This window comes from Triturus cristatus, chromosome 7 (assembly GCF_964204655.1).
Source record: "Triturus cristatus chromosome 7, aTriCri1.1, whole genome shotgun sequence".
NCBI lineage: Eukaryota > Metazoa > Chordata > Amphibia > Caudata > Salamandridae > Triturus > Triturus cristatus.
Genome location: NC_140590.1, coordinates 657,968,161 through 657,984,621, shown reverse-complemented (window position 1 = coordinate 657,984,621; position 16,461 = coordinate 657,968,161). Strand labels below are relative to the sequence as shown.

At 41.8% G+C, this 16,461-nt stretch overlaps 1 protein-coding gene across 1 annotated transcript in view; it reads left to right on the top strand.

The window, feature by feature from the left end:
* WIPI1 (WD repeat domain, phosphoinositide interacting 1) overlaps positions 1–16,461 on the top strand; it is a 219,374-nt gene that overhangs the window by 104,772 nt on the left and 98,141 nt on the right. Inside the window, exons 4-6 of the mRNA XM_085617301.1 lie at positions 9,281–9,377; positions 12,664–12,761; positions 16,144–16,236. Of these exons, the coding sequence (XP_085473427.1) occupies positions 9,281–9,377; positions 12,664–12,761; positions 16,144–16,236 (288 nt within the window). The remainder of the gene's footprint in view (positions 1–9,280; positions 9,378–12,663; positions 12,762–16,143; positions 16,237–16,461) is intronic.

The window sequence follows — 16,461 nt, the reverse complement described above, 5'->3', positions numbered from 1 at the left end:
GGAATTTGTTGCCAAAATCAACCCATTGCCATGGTCTTCACAAAACATGCTTGCCAGATGAAGTTGTCTCATCCTGGGAAAATTATACATCATTGGATGAAATCCCCTTAGAGAGACAAATCTGGACTGCAGAGAGTCAAAGTTCCCTATTTGCTGCTGAGCAGTTACCCTAATGTCAAAAACAGGGTACCCTCAACCATCCCTTATGGAAGAAAGGAAATGTGTCTGACATCCACGCGCAGGTGCCGATTAGAATAAATGAGCATCATTTGTTTTCACCCTGGACTGAAAAGCAGAAGTGTGTGCTTTAAAAAAAAAAGTGGAGGGTGACCAGTTATTTATAATTCCGCTCGTGAAAACGTGTGACTCCTCACTGAAGGTACTTCAGCCCGTGATTGAAGGTTGACTGATTATCTGCCTTTTTGAAGCCAAGGGAGGGGTTTTTGGGTTGGCAGCTGTGCACTGAGTAAAGTAAACAGACACTACAAATCAGTTATAACTATAGATCTCTGTAAAGGCCGGTATCCTTCATCGTCCTCACAGTGTAGTTGCCACATCACTACACGCAATCAGAAAACATCTCTACTTTTAAGTTTTAAGTCATTACAGCTGGGGGGAAACGTCACAATAACTATGGCCTGTACCTCAGGGCCGTGTAAAAGGTTCTGAACAGAACTACAATTGTTTTAGACATTTAAATACTACCTCTTCTTCAGCTCTTTATTGCCTGAACTATTTTCCCCTGATACTTCAGCCATCAATGGACAAGGAGGCATGTATTGCAGTAGGCGTATTTGTTGCACTGCTCTGGTTTATTACAAGAATCCATAACTCTGTCTGCATTTATCACACATATGAAATAGAACAGCTGGCGGAGGTCATTTTTAGGTCTCGCCTGACCCAGTGCATGCGCTGGTCTGGCGAGACTTATTGAGAGGGCTCCAAAAAGTGCTACCAGGCCAGCCTAGAGCTACAGTGCATGTACGCGGGCGCGCACGCCGCACTTTACCGCGATTTACCGCGATTACTTTCACTTTCCCGGCCGCACGGCCGCTTTGTTGTGTGATCGCGATCACTTTCACTTTCGCGGCCGCAGGGCAGCTTGGCATAACCAATAGGTCTCGCTTTTGGGACCTTATAAGTATTTAGTTATGCAGCTGTTGCATGGCTAAACACTTATAAGGTCCCAAAGGCGAGACCTATTGGCTATGCCAATGCTTGTTTAAATCTTCTATGTGGTTGATCTGCACTGTCATTTAAGCAAAATAGAAAATCCAGTTATCACACTTCTGTTGCAGAATATTACACATTTTAAATAGAAGCTTAAAATGCTGAACAATCTACCCAAAAGTATATCACTTAGGAGTGATGACCTAAAATCTTTGGCATGAACTGCAAATCTTGGTGCTGGAAGTCTTCAGAACTGGTGGTAATTTTGTAGTATTCCCAAGAAGCGTGGTTTGTTCAGTTCTTATGTTACCTCGGGAATGGTGGCTCTGTTGGAAGGACCACCCCACACTGTCACATGACATGGTCTTGATGCCACCTTTAAATGACTGAGCTATTGCTCCTTATAAGCCTGTACAACCACTAGTTCTTGGTTCTAAATGGAAACCTCTTGATTGCAAGTGGCCCAGTACTGGAGGAGATCATTACCGCACCGTTCAAATGCAACTCCGTGAGGGTTGAAATTTATAGGGTGCATTATTTATCACCTAATACAAGATTTTGAGGAATAAAATGTAGGATTTTGTTCTCGCCACACTAAAAGCACAATTTTACAGTAATTATTAGTCCCTTACCAGGGATAAATTCCACAAGTTTGACCTGACGAAATGTAACTCTCAGGGTCAGACTTTATCACTCCAAGTAATTGACGGACATGGTGACAAATCTGCATTGCGAATAACTCCAAACCATGCGCAAACGGAGGTTTGGACAGGGATCGAAATTTAAAGGGCCACTCGTAATGTGGGTTCATTTATGAATAATTCGGGCCATGTAAGTATACAACAGGGGGGGGGGGGTGAATTATGCTCAGGGTTGAGTAAATTATGCAGTAAGAAAAGGCAAATAATGCGGCATTGTGCAGCACATTTTGTGACGGTATTAAATTCATTGTTTTGTCAATCTTAAACTTGCTAACACTGTCTGGCATTAGTTGCACCTCTTTAGTACCAGTTGAACGCCCAAATATAGCAATAAACTACAGAAAGGTGACCAGTCAACCTTTGCAAAGGGCCTCTCACTGCGCGGCTACACTTGTTGCTGTGTGTTTTGTAACTTTTGAACCGTTTGAGCTACAAACAAAATATTTTTTTGTTAAAATCTGCAGGTTATGCAGTACATAAAGGATTATGCGACAAATGCGACTATGGGAAAATTGCAGCGGCCGCACAATTGCATAATTCCTGAGGCCCTGTTTATGATTCGTTAAGATGAATTGTAGGATTTGAGAACTGACCACTTTAGCTTTGGGCATTTAATCTCAGATCTCCAACTCCCTTTGTGCCTTATTCGCCCTCTAAATCGTCCTCATACACAGGCACTGCTGGGAAGGGGGTCACTTTGTGAGTGGGTGAATCAGTGATGATGTGTATTTTTCTTCGTCTTTAACCAACTGGGCTTGTTACCTCGCTCCCTGAAGTAAGTCACGTCTGTGTTCCTACGTGGCGGGAGGGTGGGGGAGAGCAGTTTTAACTACCATAATCAACATTGCTTGTTGAAACAAACCGCAGGAACACTTCTTCAAACAAAGATGAAATAGCGCCTCTCTTGTGCATTTTTTAAAAACTAGTGTATTTTCAAATCATTCCGGTAGGCCTATTCATCTAGTGTAGCAAGAGGAGCATGCGCAGGAGCTAAAGCATTCAACAAGAAATTGTCAAACTGTTGCCAAAGTTGAAACTATCGCCTTAGTAATTAAAGGTGCTTGTAAGTCTACTTGGTTACTTAACATATTTAGGTGTAAGTGTGTAGTTGTGTTTAAAAGGTATAGGAACATAATTCTTTTCAGGCATGAGAGCGGGCATTCTTATACAGACTAAAAAGAAAAGTTCCCTATGTGCTAGAAGTCACAAATTTGTAGACCTGTGAGCCTTAGGAGGCATCATCCTTGGTAGAAAGAAACAAGCATTGGAAAAGCGCATAGCTCTGGCCTACGATATGAGAGGTATTGGCTTTGTCAATGTTTAGCCATGTTGTACAGAAGAATGACTGCTGTGCAGCACAGCTTAAAAAAGCATTGGCATGGACAACATGCACACGGCAGATAATACGGTAAATGAGTTAACACATCCTATAGTAATTTTCCGCATAATTTGTCAATAAACTAAGGGGCCAAGGAGGAGAAAGGCTTCTGCAAAGATAAAAGGTAAATCCAATAATAGAAAAAACAACAACATATTGTTGCTTGTATTGGGACCAAAGTACTAAGGGCTAGCAGCATAGGGGTATTCTAGACAAATAAGACAGTTAGACTGCATGCCTAAATGCCCTTTGGAACTTGAACAGAGGGTCATGCTACATCTAATTATTAGCCACTCTGACCATAGATAGGCAGACAATAATGTAACGATTGGTGGCTCATCAGTCCTTAAACAAAGTGTTATTGCATCCTCTGCTGTTCGAGTACCCTTAAACTAAATAATGGGAGAAACCAAAGTCTTTGTGCCTGTTTATATTTAATGCAAAATAAAATAAAGTGAATCACAATGTCTTTGCGCCCAAGGAAGCAATCATAATAAATACTCGTCTTTTGGTTCCCTCTATATTTGGCCAAATAGACTTGGCAGGGAAAATCCCCAGTCTGGGCCTTATATATAGGAACATTTTCTACTCCAGATGTAACCCATCAAAAATACTTCTCAAACCCAGGAGTTGACTTGTGAGTGAGGCATTTTGCTGCCAGATCACCATCTCGTGGTTTTTAACTAGTTCCCCTTCTATGTGTAACCAATACCGCCTCTTGGCGAGTTCAAATGAGACTGGACCGATATAAGTTGAATCCTTCCAAAAATGTTCTAGTTGTGAGAAGGTTTTGAACATAATCTTGCCAGTTATTACCATTCATGCCGGAGTGGGTGCCATTTCTTGGATTGCTTTTTGTACATTGACCTGAAAGGGCTTCTATGCACACTCACCCAATTAATACAGGTTTCTATCCAGCCCCAGCTGGTATTGTGGAAATGGCCATTTCGAGTTATAAAGGGACCAATGGAGTTCTGGGACTTGGACCAATTGGGACCTGAAGAAGTTATTAACTTCAACTTGAAGCTTTTTTAAGCTACCACTTCCCCACAATTCAGCCTCATTTAAAACCGCAGTCACAGCTTTCTGCTGGTAGATCTGCAGAATGATACTCCGGGATTGACCACCCGCTTTGTTTCACGGCAAGGAATTCCTGTGAGTTTTGTAATAAACTGGTGTTAGCCCTGTCTATCCATGCTCTCTAACTCAATTTCTTCTCAAAGCGGAACCCCAAGTAGTCATACTTGGTAACCCACTTTAAAACATCGACCTTGAGTTTACTTCTACGACAGACGGTTGGCGTGATCAGCATTACCTTGGTTTTTATAGTGTAGATTGGTTAGACCCTACCAAAAGCAATGGTCCAAAAACACATCAAGTAACTTGTGTGATGTATTTTCGGGTGTCAACAATAGGACAGTGTTACGTTGAAGGAAGACAGGGTCAGTTTTGTCTGGGATATATCTTCTTTATTTAGATACAACAAATCCAGAGACCCCATCCACAGCTTCAGCCACGATCTAGCTAGGACTTCTGTCGCCAAACCATTCTAATCCTAACATTCTAGAGATGATGCACATGCTACAGACCTGTCCATCATCTCTTAGATACAGAACCTCCAAGTAGCACTAAGCTACCATGAACCAGATACAAAATAACACATCACCTCCCTTATTACCAAAGGAATTAAAGTACCAGAACAGATCATATATACAAGTATAACATAAACACCACACAGCATTCTTGATGATCATACAAGTGTGTCAGATATCAAAACCACAGAAAAAAATACATTGTCTTGTTAAACATTAGTACCACAAACATTATAGATAATCATGAAAACGTTCTGGTCTCCTCTTCACCCATTGTGGTTTAACACTCTGATCTGCCAACCCACCTTATCCTGTGAGAATTCACCTTTCTTCCCCACTTAGCGCACATTTAGCTACTCTGTTGAGATTCCAGATCTTTTGATCACTAGTTTTAACAGCTTTTCTAAAAAGCTTAATCACTCTTAAAGGTTAATTAAACTTGCAGACCTTATGCCAATCCTTCTTTGGAGATTTAATTTTTACCCAGTCACCAATAAACAGCACAGTTTCCTTAACTGCTTTTCATATATCATACAGTTCTTTTCCCCAAACCTTTTTTTTCTCTTTTTCCCCATCCTTCCACATCTCCCACCTGATCATCCACTTCCTTACGCTTACTGTTTACCCAACTCGGTACAACTTCACTACCAGCAATTCTTCTCCAACACAACTGAAATGGTGACACACCTGGAGTGGAATGTGATGTCCGGTGATATTCCGTAACTTTTCTTCTCATACTATCCTCCCAACTGACTCCACACACCAAACATTGTTGCAAATTCTCCTGTAACGCCTTGATGAAGCATTCAACAACTCCATTAGTTTCTGGGTGATAAAGTGCTGCTTTCTTGTGCTTGATTCCTCTTACTTTCAAATACTCTTCAACCACCAAAGAAGTAAGTTGTACCTCGCCGTCAGTAAGAATGGAGGAGGGAAAGCTTTCCCTCTCAAATAATTCCTCCAAAAAGCAAATGATATATTTGGATTCTATTGAACTCAGCACCTTTATCTCGGGTCATCGCGAGTACCTATCAATGCATACCAGAACATATTTATCACACGTTTTCACTTTTACTGGTCCTAGTATGTCCAACGCAATGCCCTCCCATGGGCCTGAAGTTTGCCCTCTTATCACCATATGCTGCATCCTACACTTGCAAGCCTTGCCACTTTTCACACACTCAAGACACTCCCTCATCTCTTTCAACCATCCAATCCATTGCAGCCCACCAGTACACTTCCCTTAGCCTTTCATTAGTTTTGGAAATTCCCATATGGCTTGCATGGACACTAATAACCAGCTTCTTCCTTAACTGTTGTGGTAGGACCAATTTACTTCCGCCTCAAAAACAATCCGTCTACTATGGCTAATTCATTCCTTACTTGCCTGAATCCAGAAAAGTCCTAATTACATTTGTCCTAGCTACACACCCACCAGTCACCAACTTTATCACCTTCTGCATACACTCATCTCCTTGGAGTTCTTTTTTCCTCTCATCTTCTTGTACAGCACCTTCTATAATCATAAAAACATTCACCTCTTTCTCAAATTCTTCACCTCCAAAACATTCATCTACCACCTCTTTGTCTCCTTCTTGCACCAAACACATCTACGAGACACAATCTGCTTGCAGGTTATCAGCCCCTGGTATATAGTTACAATGAAGTCAAACTCTTGAAGTGCAGCCACCCATTTGCGAGTGGGACTTGAAATTTGGTCTATACCTTTCTTTGAAAATACCTCCTTAAGAGGCATGTGATCTGCTGTCATGACCTTGAACTTGCGCCCCCCACTGAAACTTCCTTAATTTTCTTATCGCCAAGAAAACACCAAGAACCTCCTTTTCTATAACAGACTAATTGGCTTCAGCTCCCCTCAGCCCACATGAAACAAATAAAATGGTTCTTAACTTCCCATCTGATTTTTGCATAAGGACAGCTCCAAGTTTTTTAGAGCTGGCATCAGTCATTACTATTGTCCCATCGTTTGTATCAAAGGTTCCAAGATCTACAGCAACCCCCAAACTTGCCTTTACATCCTCAAATTCCTTTTGGCATCCCTTACATCATACAAATTCCTTGCCTTTTTTCAATAATGACCTCATGTACTTTCTGCAAAATTGGGAACAAACTTTTTATACAATCAGTCATTCCGAAAAACGTTACTGATTCCTCCTTACACCCAGGTGATGGTAAGTTTTTGATCACCCCTACTAGACTTATCTTGGGCTGAATCCCTGTACCTGTTATTAAATGCCCCAAATACTGTATTTAAATTTGCATTTCTTTTGTTTGAGTGTGAGACCACTTTTCTGCAATCTCGCCAATACATTTTGCAATCTCCTGTTATGCTCCTCCAAGTTGGCACCAACCACCAGCACATCATCTTGATACACTCTCACTCCTTCAATTCCTTTTCACACCCTTTCCATAGCCCTCTGAAATACAGAAGCCACGGATATCAACCCAAATGGCATCCTCAAGAATTTATATATGCCAAATGGTGTGACAAAGTCAGTCAGCTCTTGTGAAGTGGGTACAGTTGTATCTGGTGGTAAGCAGAGCTTAAATCCTGAGTGAAAAATGCCTGGTCCCATTAAGAGAACTTACTATTTTGTTGATCTTTGGTAGAGAGTAATGGTACACCAACACCGACTTATTCAGCTCTCTTAAGTCCATCCATAGTCTAGCCTCCCCAATGGCCTTGCAAGCCATCACCACAGGCGCAACCCATTCAGACGCTTCATCCTCTTGTGTGATTCCACTGTCCATCAGTTTGCACAGTTCTGTTTTCATACTTTCTTTGTCAGACAAGGGTACATTCCTAACTTCAGCAATCTTTGGTTTCGCCATATATTTGAGCTTGATCAAATGCACATAGTTTTTTAAATACCTCAACTCTTTATTTAAAAACTTCAGGAAATGCCTTCAGTAACTCATCACAGCCATCGGAGATGCTTCTAATCACTGGCATATCCCTTGGGTGACAGTAGGATTTTCATTGGGGTCAAGATATACATGATCACGTTGATGAAACCCACCTAAAAGTGAGTCCTCCTTAACAGACACATAAACCTTTCCTGGTACAATATAATCCTTGAATTCAATTGTTCCACAAATATTGCCTAACAATTTGATAGGTGCACCCCCATACCCTCTGGGTTTAGTTTCTGGTTTTGATAACTTCACTTTGTCTTTCAACTTATGTTCATAAAATACTTTTGATATTGGAGTAATTTTTGCTCCAGAGTCAAATACATTTTTGACTGGCTCTCCATTAACCAACACAGTTTCTAACTGTCCTTCAGGATTGCCTCCTTTAGTTTACAGGACCACAATCTCATCTACCTCATCCCTATAACCTCCTCGTCATCACAGTCTACTTCCCTAACATTCTTCATACTGTGTGAGGACTTATAACATTTAGAAAAAATATCTTTCCTGCCACAGTTCCTGCATATAGATTTCAATTCGGTACATTCTTTGTAATTTGCCATGTGGCCTAAGTTGCCACTCCGATAACACCTTCCCGAAAATGTTTCAACAGACTTCCCATGTTTTTCTCCTCCTTCTTGCTTGATTTATCTTCCACCCGTCATCTGATTGCTCCACCCAATGCTAACATTCTAAAGCAGTCAACAGATATTAACTTGTGTTTAATGTTGCAAGGCGGAGTTTGAGGGCAATACTAACGCAATAGAAAGCAACAACCAATTCCATCAACACAAGGGTGCTGCACATCTGAAGTCTCTGTGGTGGGCCTTCCAAATGAACATGACGAGCCCATTTTATTTCAGGGCGGTTTAAAATGCTAAGCAACTGTGGGGTTGGCCTACTAATACTCCAGGTCGTATGGGAGTATTGTGCTTGGAATAAGGTTTCTGGAAGCGGGTGAAATGGGTAGAAACTGGCAGAAGACAATACCTTGATGCTTTATTTTACTCAGGATGGGTAGTCGGTGGGACCTAAAGTCACACATCTGTATCACTCTGTATTAACTTGAAGTTAAATCAAACCTCTGTTTAATAAACTTGTAACAGGTGTTCATCCTCCAGGCAAAGTGCATGCTTTCTCAATTACTAATATAGAAATATTAAGTAGGGCACTAATGGCACTAAGTAGAATCATAAAAGAACAACTCAAGCAATTATGCTTACTTTTGCACATTATACAGCCTACAGTCACACTGCTTGTTGCCTGACCAGAAAGCAGCTAAAGTGCTTGTCCCTTGATGGGCATTCTTAGAAAGCATGAGTGGGGTTGGGGCATTCTGAGAGGGTAGGTGTATGATCATTTGTTGTATTTCTTTAGCTTTGTCATCATGGACGCCAGTGATCCACCGCAAATCAGATATATGTATCTTTATTTTGTATATTTTAAGAGTATTGACAAGTTTTAATAGCATATTGTTCCTTTTCTCTCCTTGGTTTTACTGTTAGAGGCTGATCGTGTGCCTGGAGGAATCCGTCTACGTCCATAACATCAAGGACATGAAACTCCTTAAAACGCTGCTTGAGACACCTCGAAACCCAACCGGTGGGTGTAAATCTGTGGCGAGCTGTACTGAATTGGTTTGTTGGATTGTTTTAATTCTAGGCTGGGGTTCCTGCAAGATAGGCACAGCAAGACTTTTCTAAGTATATTTTATGGAATTGGACATGTGTTTAATCGAGTTGTTGAAAATGAAGGGGTGCATCATTTTCGAGGAGAAGGACTTATGTGTTTTTGTAATTATTAAAATAAGTTCAATAGGATTAAAGGTTTCACTGAAGTAGAATTGTGTTCCCAGCTTGTGAGATCAAGCTGGTTTCTTACACCATGAAGATATCTTCATTGTTAACTGCTCATCATTCTGACATTTTATGCTCAACTCTTCAGGCTGGAGACTGTTTTCCTACCTACAAAGTTTCCTACAGCACAATAAATCACATCAAAGATTGTGTGTCTAAAAGTCTAAAAAGCAAAGCCAGATTACCACTTGTCAGTTAAAGCTCAATCTTGATCTAATAGAGTTGCGAAAGCCCCGTCCCGTAAGCAGTAATGGGCAAAATCACAAGACGCTGACCTCTCCTGACAAGCGATTCAAAATGCCAAATCACTTGGCGTCCAATCTATACCACAACAAATACAATTCAAGAAATCCAATAGCAACAGTTGTCCACTATCAGCAAACACGTTTGAAGACTAATAAAGAAATTCACCCTCTGTAAGGACGGTGTATTGATATTGGCCTCCCATGCACTGAGGTTCATATGGATCCTCAGTGCAGGAGGTAGAATGTGATATACAATGATATATATATAAGCACATTTACACCTGCACTAATCGAACTCCGCTCTCTTTCAAAGTCTGCTGCACTCTGAGATCAGCACGTATCGCTTTTAAGAGCTCAAAGGTTAACGCACCCCACTACTGAAAGAAATTTAGAATCTGCCGGAGACAAAGATGTCTTCACAACAAAAACAAGCTTCATGTGGAAACTCGTAGGTACGACAAGACCTCTGCATTTATCAGTTCGTTATCAAGATTCATTAAAAAAATATACCTATCAAGGTAAGCAGGCCAGGACCCATGCTTCACACATTTCAAATCCTGCCTGAAAAATCTTCTGAATTCAGTTTAATTCTTCATGATGCTTCATTACCTACGGATAACTCCCTGCTGTTGTCCACTTGTTGGAGACAGTTAGGGTATCTGAATATCCCTCCCTTAAAAAGAATGAATATATGTTCGAATCTTTGCTACCTCATTGAGACTCCCCCCTCCTCTACTCTGTCTAGTCACCTTGATAACTCCGATTGCTGCCATTTAACGACCCCCCTCTTTCGTTTCATAAACTTGTTCTTTCTACACATCTACCAATTATCGTTGGTTGCATTGGCCCATCTCTCTTCTTCTTCACATACTCTTCTAAATCTGCTTAGTAGAGTATTTACGAACCAAATTTTTTTACTTAAGTTCACCACTTAACAATGAAAATGTTTCTGTACACACTCATGTCACCTGTTGATTGTAGGTCCCTCCACCTACAATCGTTGTAAAGTGATTTATTATCCCCTGGATAGTGACCTTACTTTGTACACAACATAAAATAAAATGAATAGCACACAACTTGTAGGCATAAAGAAGGAGGCTCAACAGGATGCAGGAAACTAGGTCATTTCCGGAAAACAACGTATGCAGGAAATGTTAGTGGTTTCGACTAGAAAAGCCTGACATATCTATTTATTCCTGTCCATGTACATAAAAGAAAAGCATTCGTTTACTGCTTTTGCTGTACACTTACTGGTGCAGCAACCTAAACAATAACCCACATCTTGAGTGCCCTCTAGATTGTGAATGTGATGAATCTGTGACCCTGGATACCTATAATTCAGACATTCATTTCTGTAAATCAGTTTAATGCTTAGCCATGAATTGGCATCAGTACTTAAAGGAGCAAACAGTCACCAGATCTCATTTTGGCACTTCTCATTTGGAATACTAGGGCTACTGCTTGTCAATGAAGAGTGCCATCCAATGAACAAGACGAGGGACCCTCCACTCATCACTGATGTCTACCCAAACCCTGCAGGCTAGCTCATTTTGGATGCCAAACTGTTGCATTGTTATAAATGTCCTTGTCATGGACACTGTTGTGATTCAACTCCCATGAATGACACGTGAAATTGTCTTTTGAGGTTGCGGTGGCTCAGCAGATCTCGATATTGGCGCGTGTACCCCTGTACCCTTTATATGTACCTCTAGACAGACGCCTGCGAGGTGTCTGCCACTCAGTCTTTCATGAGCTTTGACCATCTTTAGCTTGGCAACCCTTATGTGTGAAACTATTAGACCGCATGCAAGAAGTCACATATACACCATTTTAAGCCTGGACTCTCTTACTCTGTGAGGTTTTGATCAAGGCAGATTGCGTTACTCTAAACCCACTCAAGTACACATCAGCAATAAGAGAGATGCCATTATTTATATACAACACAGAATACTTCTATTTCTTGGATAAAACATGATGTACTTTTAGATAGACAGGTTCCACCAACTGGATTACCGGTCATTACCCACTAGTGTAAATCCACAGTTCAAGTGCATAAAGTCACACATTATAAACATTTTCCACAAATGCAAGCATTCCTGAAATTGACGAATCTGTGTTTTCCTCTGTCTCCTTTAAGGCTCTGATTAATGTCCTTGTGCATCCTCTCTGACAGGTACCCTCCTAATGGCGCAGCACTAATTCATACCATGTCAACCCTGCTGTTGAATATTTGGGGAGTGTGTTCCTTCTCCTAAAATAAAGACAGGAAACTCAGGATAGCCTAAACTGCAAATGGGCAGATTTCACGTGAGGAGGCCTCTGCCGCTGACGTACACAAGCCTGGGAATCTCTTAAAGAACTCATACCCAGTGGGTAAACCTTGGTTCAGACTGAAATTGGTGCCCCACTGACCCGCAACCGCTGGTTTCAGTATATTGTCTACCCTGGAATTCTGTAATGCCAATCCAAGAAGAGCAGAGGGGATGAAATACTTGGTAAAGTGTCATGGGGTCTACAAGCGAACTCGCTTTGTAGCCTTTGTAGGGGCAAGAGGAGAGGGTGGCTAGACCCAACTGTAGTCAGTTAGGCGAAGGGGAGAAAGTTGCCACCGGTTGGCTCACTGCTGCTGCTTCCTTTGGATGCTTGCAAGGTGATGCAGGTGCACCCTCTTAATTCTGAGTTATCCTCAAAATCGTTCAAACCTCTCTACCAATTTTTGTTTGTGTTAGGCTTTTTGTTTTGCCTGTTCTAAATGTTTACCCTCATCTATCTACTGTTGAATCCTAGGACTCTGTGCACTGTCCATTAACCATTCCAACTCCTACTTGGCCTACCCTGCCAGCTCGACCACGGGGGAGATCACACTCTACGATGCCAACAATTTGGTGAGTTGGTCATAGTTGGTGCTTTTGTGATCCTCCAGGGCTGGGGATGATCACGAGGAGACATAGAATGGGGGAAACCACTTTCGGGAAATACAAATACCCCATATTTAGCGAACTTATGTGCGGGATGGACTTTTGTGGCACATGATTGAGGGATTCCATTTCAGTTTTAAGATATTAGTCAAAGCTGTGCCTAAGAAATCACCACTGGGGAACACTCACTTTTAACTCACAATGGGCATAGCCCATGCCTCCATGAGTATTTATTGTGGTTTCGTTTCTGATTCCCAGTTAAGTGAGTGATGGGCTTTGAAGTATAAAGACAGCAAATATATTATTCTATAACAAGAAAAAAAATTGAAGGAATTTAAGAAAGCTCTTTGTGGTGCATTAAAAGTAAATCAGAGCTAAAAAACCTTAGCCTGATAGAAAATACAGAGCTCAAATTGCTAGAGTGATTCAGTTGTGTAAAATCCCCATAAAAAGGTCGACTTGCCCTAAGTAATTATTGGGATGTGTAAAAAATGCTTATATTTATTTTGAAAAAACATGAAAAGGAAGTGACATCTTGAAAAATTCGGTAAACAAAAAAGGTTACACTGCTGCTACGAACAGCCTAAAATGCTAAGAAAAAGAGGGACTTCTGCTCCCTCTCATGATACAATACACTTGTGCTGAGCTTCAGATGTGACATCCCATACGTTAAGTGCTCATTGTTAGGGTCTTGTGAATGGAAAAAGATGAGGAGTGGACGTTGCACAAAATAAAACAGTGCCAGAGATTAAAAGATGTTTCACCGTGTGGTGATCTTAATCTTCATTTTGAAGAGGCAACGTGTCGTTTGGCTTCTACTCTTATTGAGGATTTGGAAGCACTACTGCTTATTCAACCGGTACGTGCCCCTACGCATAGTTTTGGGCCCCACGTTAGATCCAATCTTTTCAAATTCATCAGAGGTTTGGATGGATTCCTCCATCTCTGTGGTATGGTCTTACCACTATATTATCCCCTTTCAGATCTCCTCGACTACCCCTTTACCCATTCTGAAAGAAGGGAAGCATCGTACATCGCGGGAAATTGACTGAGATTACCCCTGCTGCCTTTATGGAAGCCCTGACTGCTAATCGTCCAGTCCTGAGTAAGTGTGTTGACATGACACATTCACAACTGAAGAACTGGATAACTGGTGCGCTTGACCAGATTGCGCCTAGAATAAATTGGTTAGTTACTTGATCAAAACCTTCGGCTGAGTGGTTTAACGAGGAACTACTGTTGCAAAATAAGACTTGTAGTGCTTAGAGCATCTTTGAGGCACAAACTACAGTTCCATGAGTAAAGCCAACTACGTTAAGGCACTGAAGGACTATCATAACCGGATTAGAATTAAGCGCAGCCAGTCCTTTCTCAAAAGATTGAGCTAGCTCACAATTCTTCACAAGAGCTTTTCTTCATCGTGAAATCCTTGTCTTCTTTGCAACGTGTCTCCATGCAGATTGCCCCATCTGTGGAGAGCTGCAATTTGATTGCCCAATTCTTCTTGATAAAGTTTCCAAAATCTAGGAATCTTTCCCAGAGGCAGCAAGGCTCACTCCATGCCTTGAAACTTGGTTTAAACCATCTGGCTATAGGGAGATAGGCTTTCCATCTTTAACACCCTATCCTTAGAAGAATTGCGTGCCATTGTTTAAGGTGAAATCTGGGTCACCAGCTGAACCTGCCCCGCTCATGATCTTGGCTCGTGGTATGGTGGAGATTCTTGCTGGACTATGTGACCTGCTGAACAACACACTTGTGCTTGGCCAAATACTCTCGAGGTGAAACATGCCACTATTGTGCCACTCCTTAAAAAAAAAAAACTTTGGATCTGGCTAAACTGAAAAATTTCAGACCCATCTCCTTGCTTCCATTTTTTGCCAAAATAGCAGAAAAACATATAAACAAACAACTTACGAGTATTATTGAGGCTAAGGACCTTCTTCATGACATCTAATTGGGGTTCGGTGCACAATAAAGTACGTAATCTGCACTGCTGTGTGCCTCTGAGTCTCTTAGACTCATTGTTGTTGTGGACAAAACTGCAGTGCTGATAATGCTGGACTTAAGTGCAGCGTTAGTCACGTTATCCCACGGCCTTCTGTTAGAATGCCTTTGCGATGTCGGGGCGTGGCCCTGAGGAGGGCGGCCTCTTTCCTTCAGAACCACACCTTTCAGGTGATTCAACAACCTTTTTCTTTTGAGGTCTTGATGTTGAAGCAGGGGGTGCCACAGAGCTCTGCATCATCGAGTGTCACGGCTTCAACATTATGCCACACACCGATGGCACGCAGCTCATTATTACGCTATCTCATGATGAGGGAGCCTCTGCGGCTCAGCTTAGATGCTGCTTGATTGAACTAGTGCAGTGAATGGACCATAGCTGTCTCAAGCTGAATGCCTGTAAAATTGAGGTTCTCTTCCTAGGCAAACAACCATCTATCTGGTCAACTGCTTGGTGGGCAGATGTTCTTGGTCCTTTACCAGTTCCTAAGCCAAAAGAGAAGAACCTCGGCATTTGGTTTGATGTTAAACTCTCATTTCACAGCCAGAGTGCCAGCCTTGCCGAGAAATGTTTGGGTATCCTCAAAACATTTATTAAGATCATGGGTTTGCTCCCTGAATCTGCCAAGAAAACAGTAGTCCAGTCACTGGTCGTGTCCAGGCTAGACTATTGCAATGTGTTATATCTCGGTGTCACACAAGGTAGGCTGAAAAGGTTTTAGAGGTTGCAAAGCGCAGCAGCACGTCTATTGCTGAACCTCCGGAGGCGCTCCTGAATGGGTCCAGCCCTTGCTAAGGTATAATCGATCCCACTAAGCAAGAGGGTGTCCTTTAAATCCACGTGTTTCTGTCATAAAATTCTGAATGGCAAAGGATTTCGCTACCTATTACCTCTGGTGAAACCTCACCTGCCCAGCAGAAGTCTTAGGTCCGCAGAAGCTGCGCTCCCCAAGAGTCCCATCATAAAAAGAGCATGTATTGGAGGGTGTTCCTTTAGCTCTTTTGCTTCCAAAAAGTGGAATACCTTGCCGCTGAATCTGAGACAGGAATTCTCCGAATCTGTGTTTCGGAAGAAAATTAAGACCTGGTTTTCCCGTCAAATCTAGGGCTATCAGAACAGCATATCTAGGGCTTCTTTAGGCTTCTCACTAGAGAATGAATTCCTAGCGTGGGGACGCTCCGAATGGAGTAACCAAGTGCTCTAGAAATAATCTATTATTAGTGTGTTATTGGGGTCTGGTAGCAGTGGAGAGGATGGGTGGGCGCTTTGTGTGTACAGTCAATGTGGCCTAGGCAGCACATGAGCAGGACATTAATTCAATCACTTTCATTTCCCTCTGAACAGAACACAGTGTGCACAATTCCTGCTCACGATAGCCCACTTGCTGCAATCGCTTTCAACTCCACGGGATCAAAATTAGCCAGCGCCTCTGAGAAGGTGAGTGAAGATTCAGCCAGCTACATCAGTGTCAGGTCAGAACTGCTATTACTCATCAGGGGAGCCCTGGCCCATCCAGTTTTAATGAAAGGACATCTCTAAATCACTATATGCTCAAAGATTTCTTCAGAGTCTGTTAAAGCTGAAACTTGGCCAAGCATAATTCTTAAACTTGTTGCTTGGACACCTGAGTACAGTATCAACCAAAGTTAGAAAAACATCCTT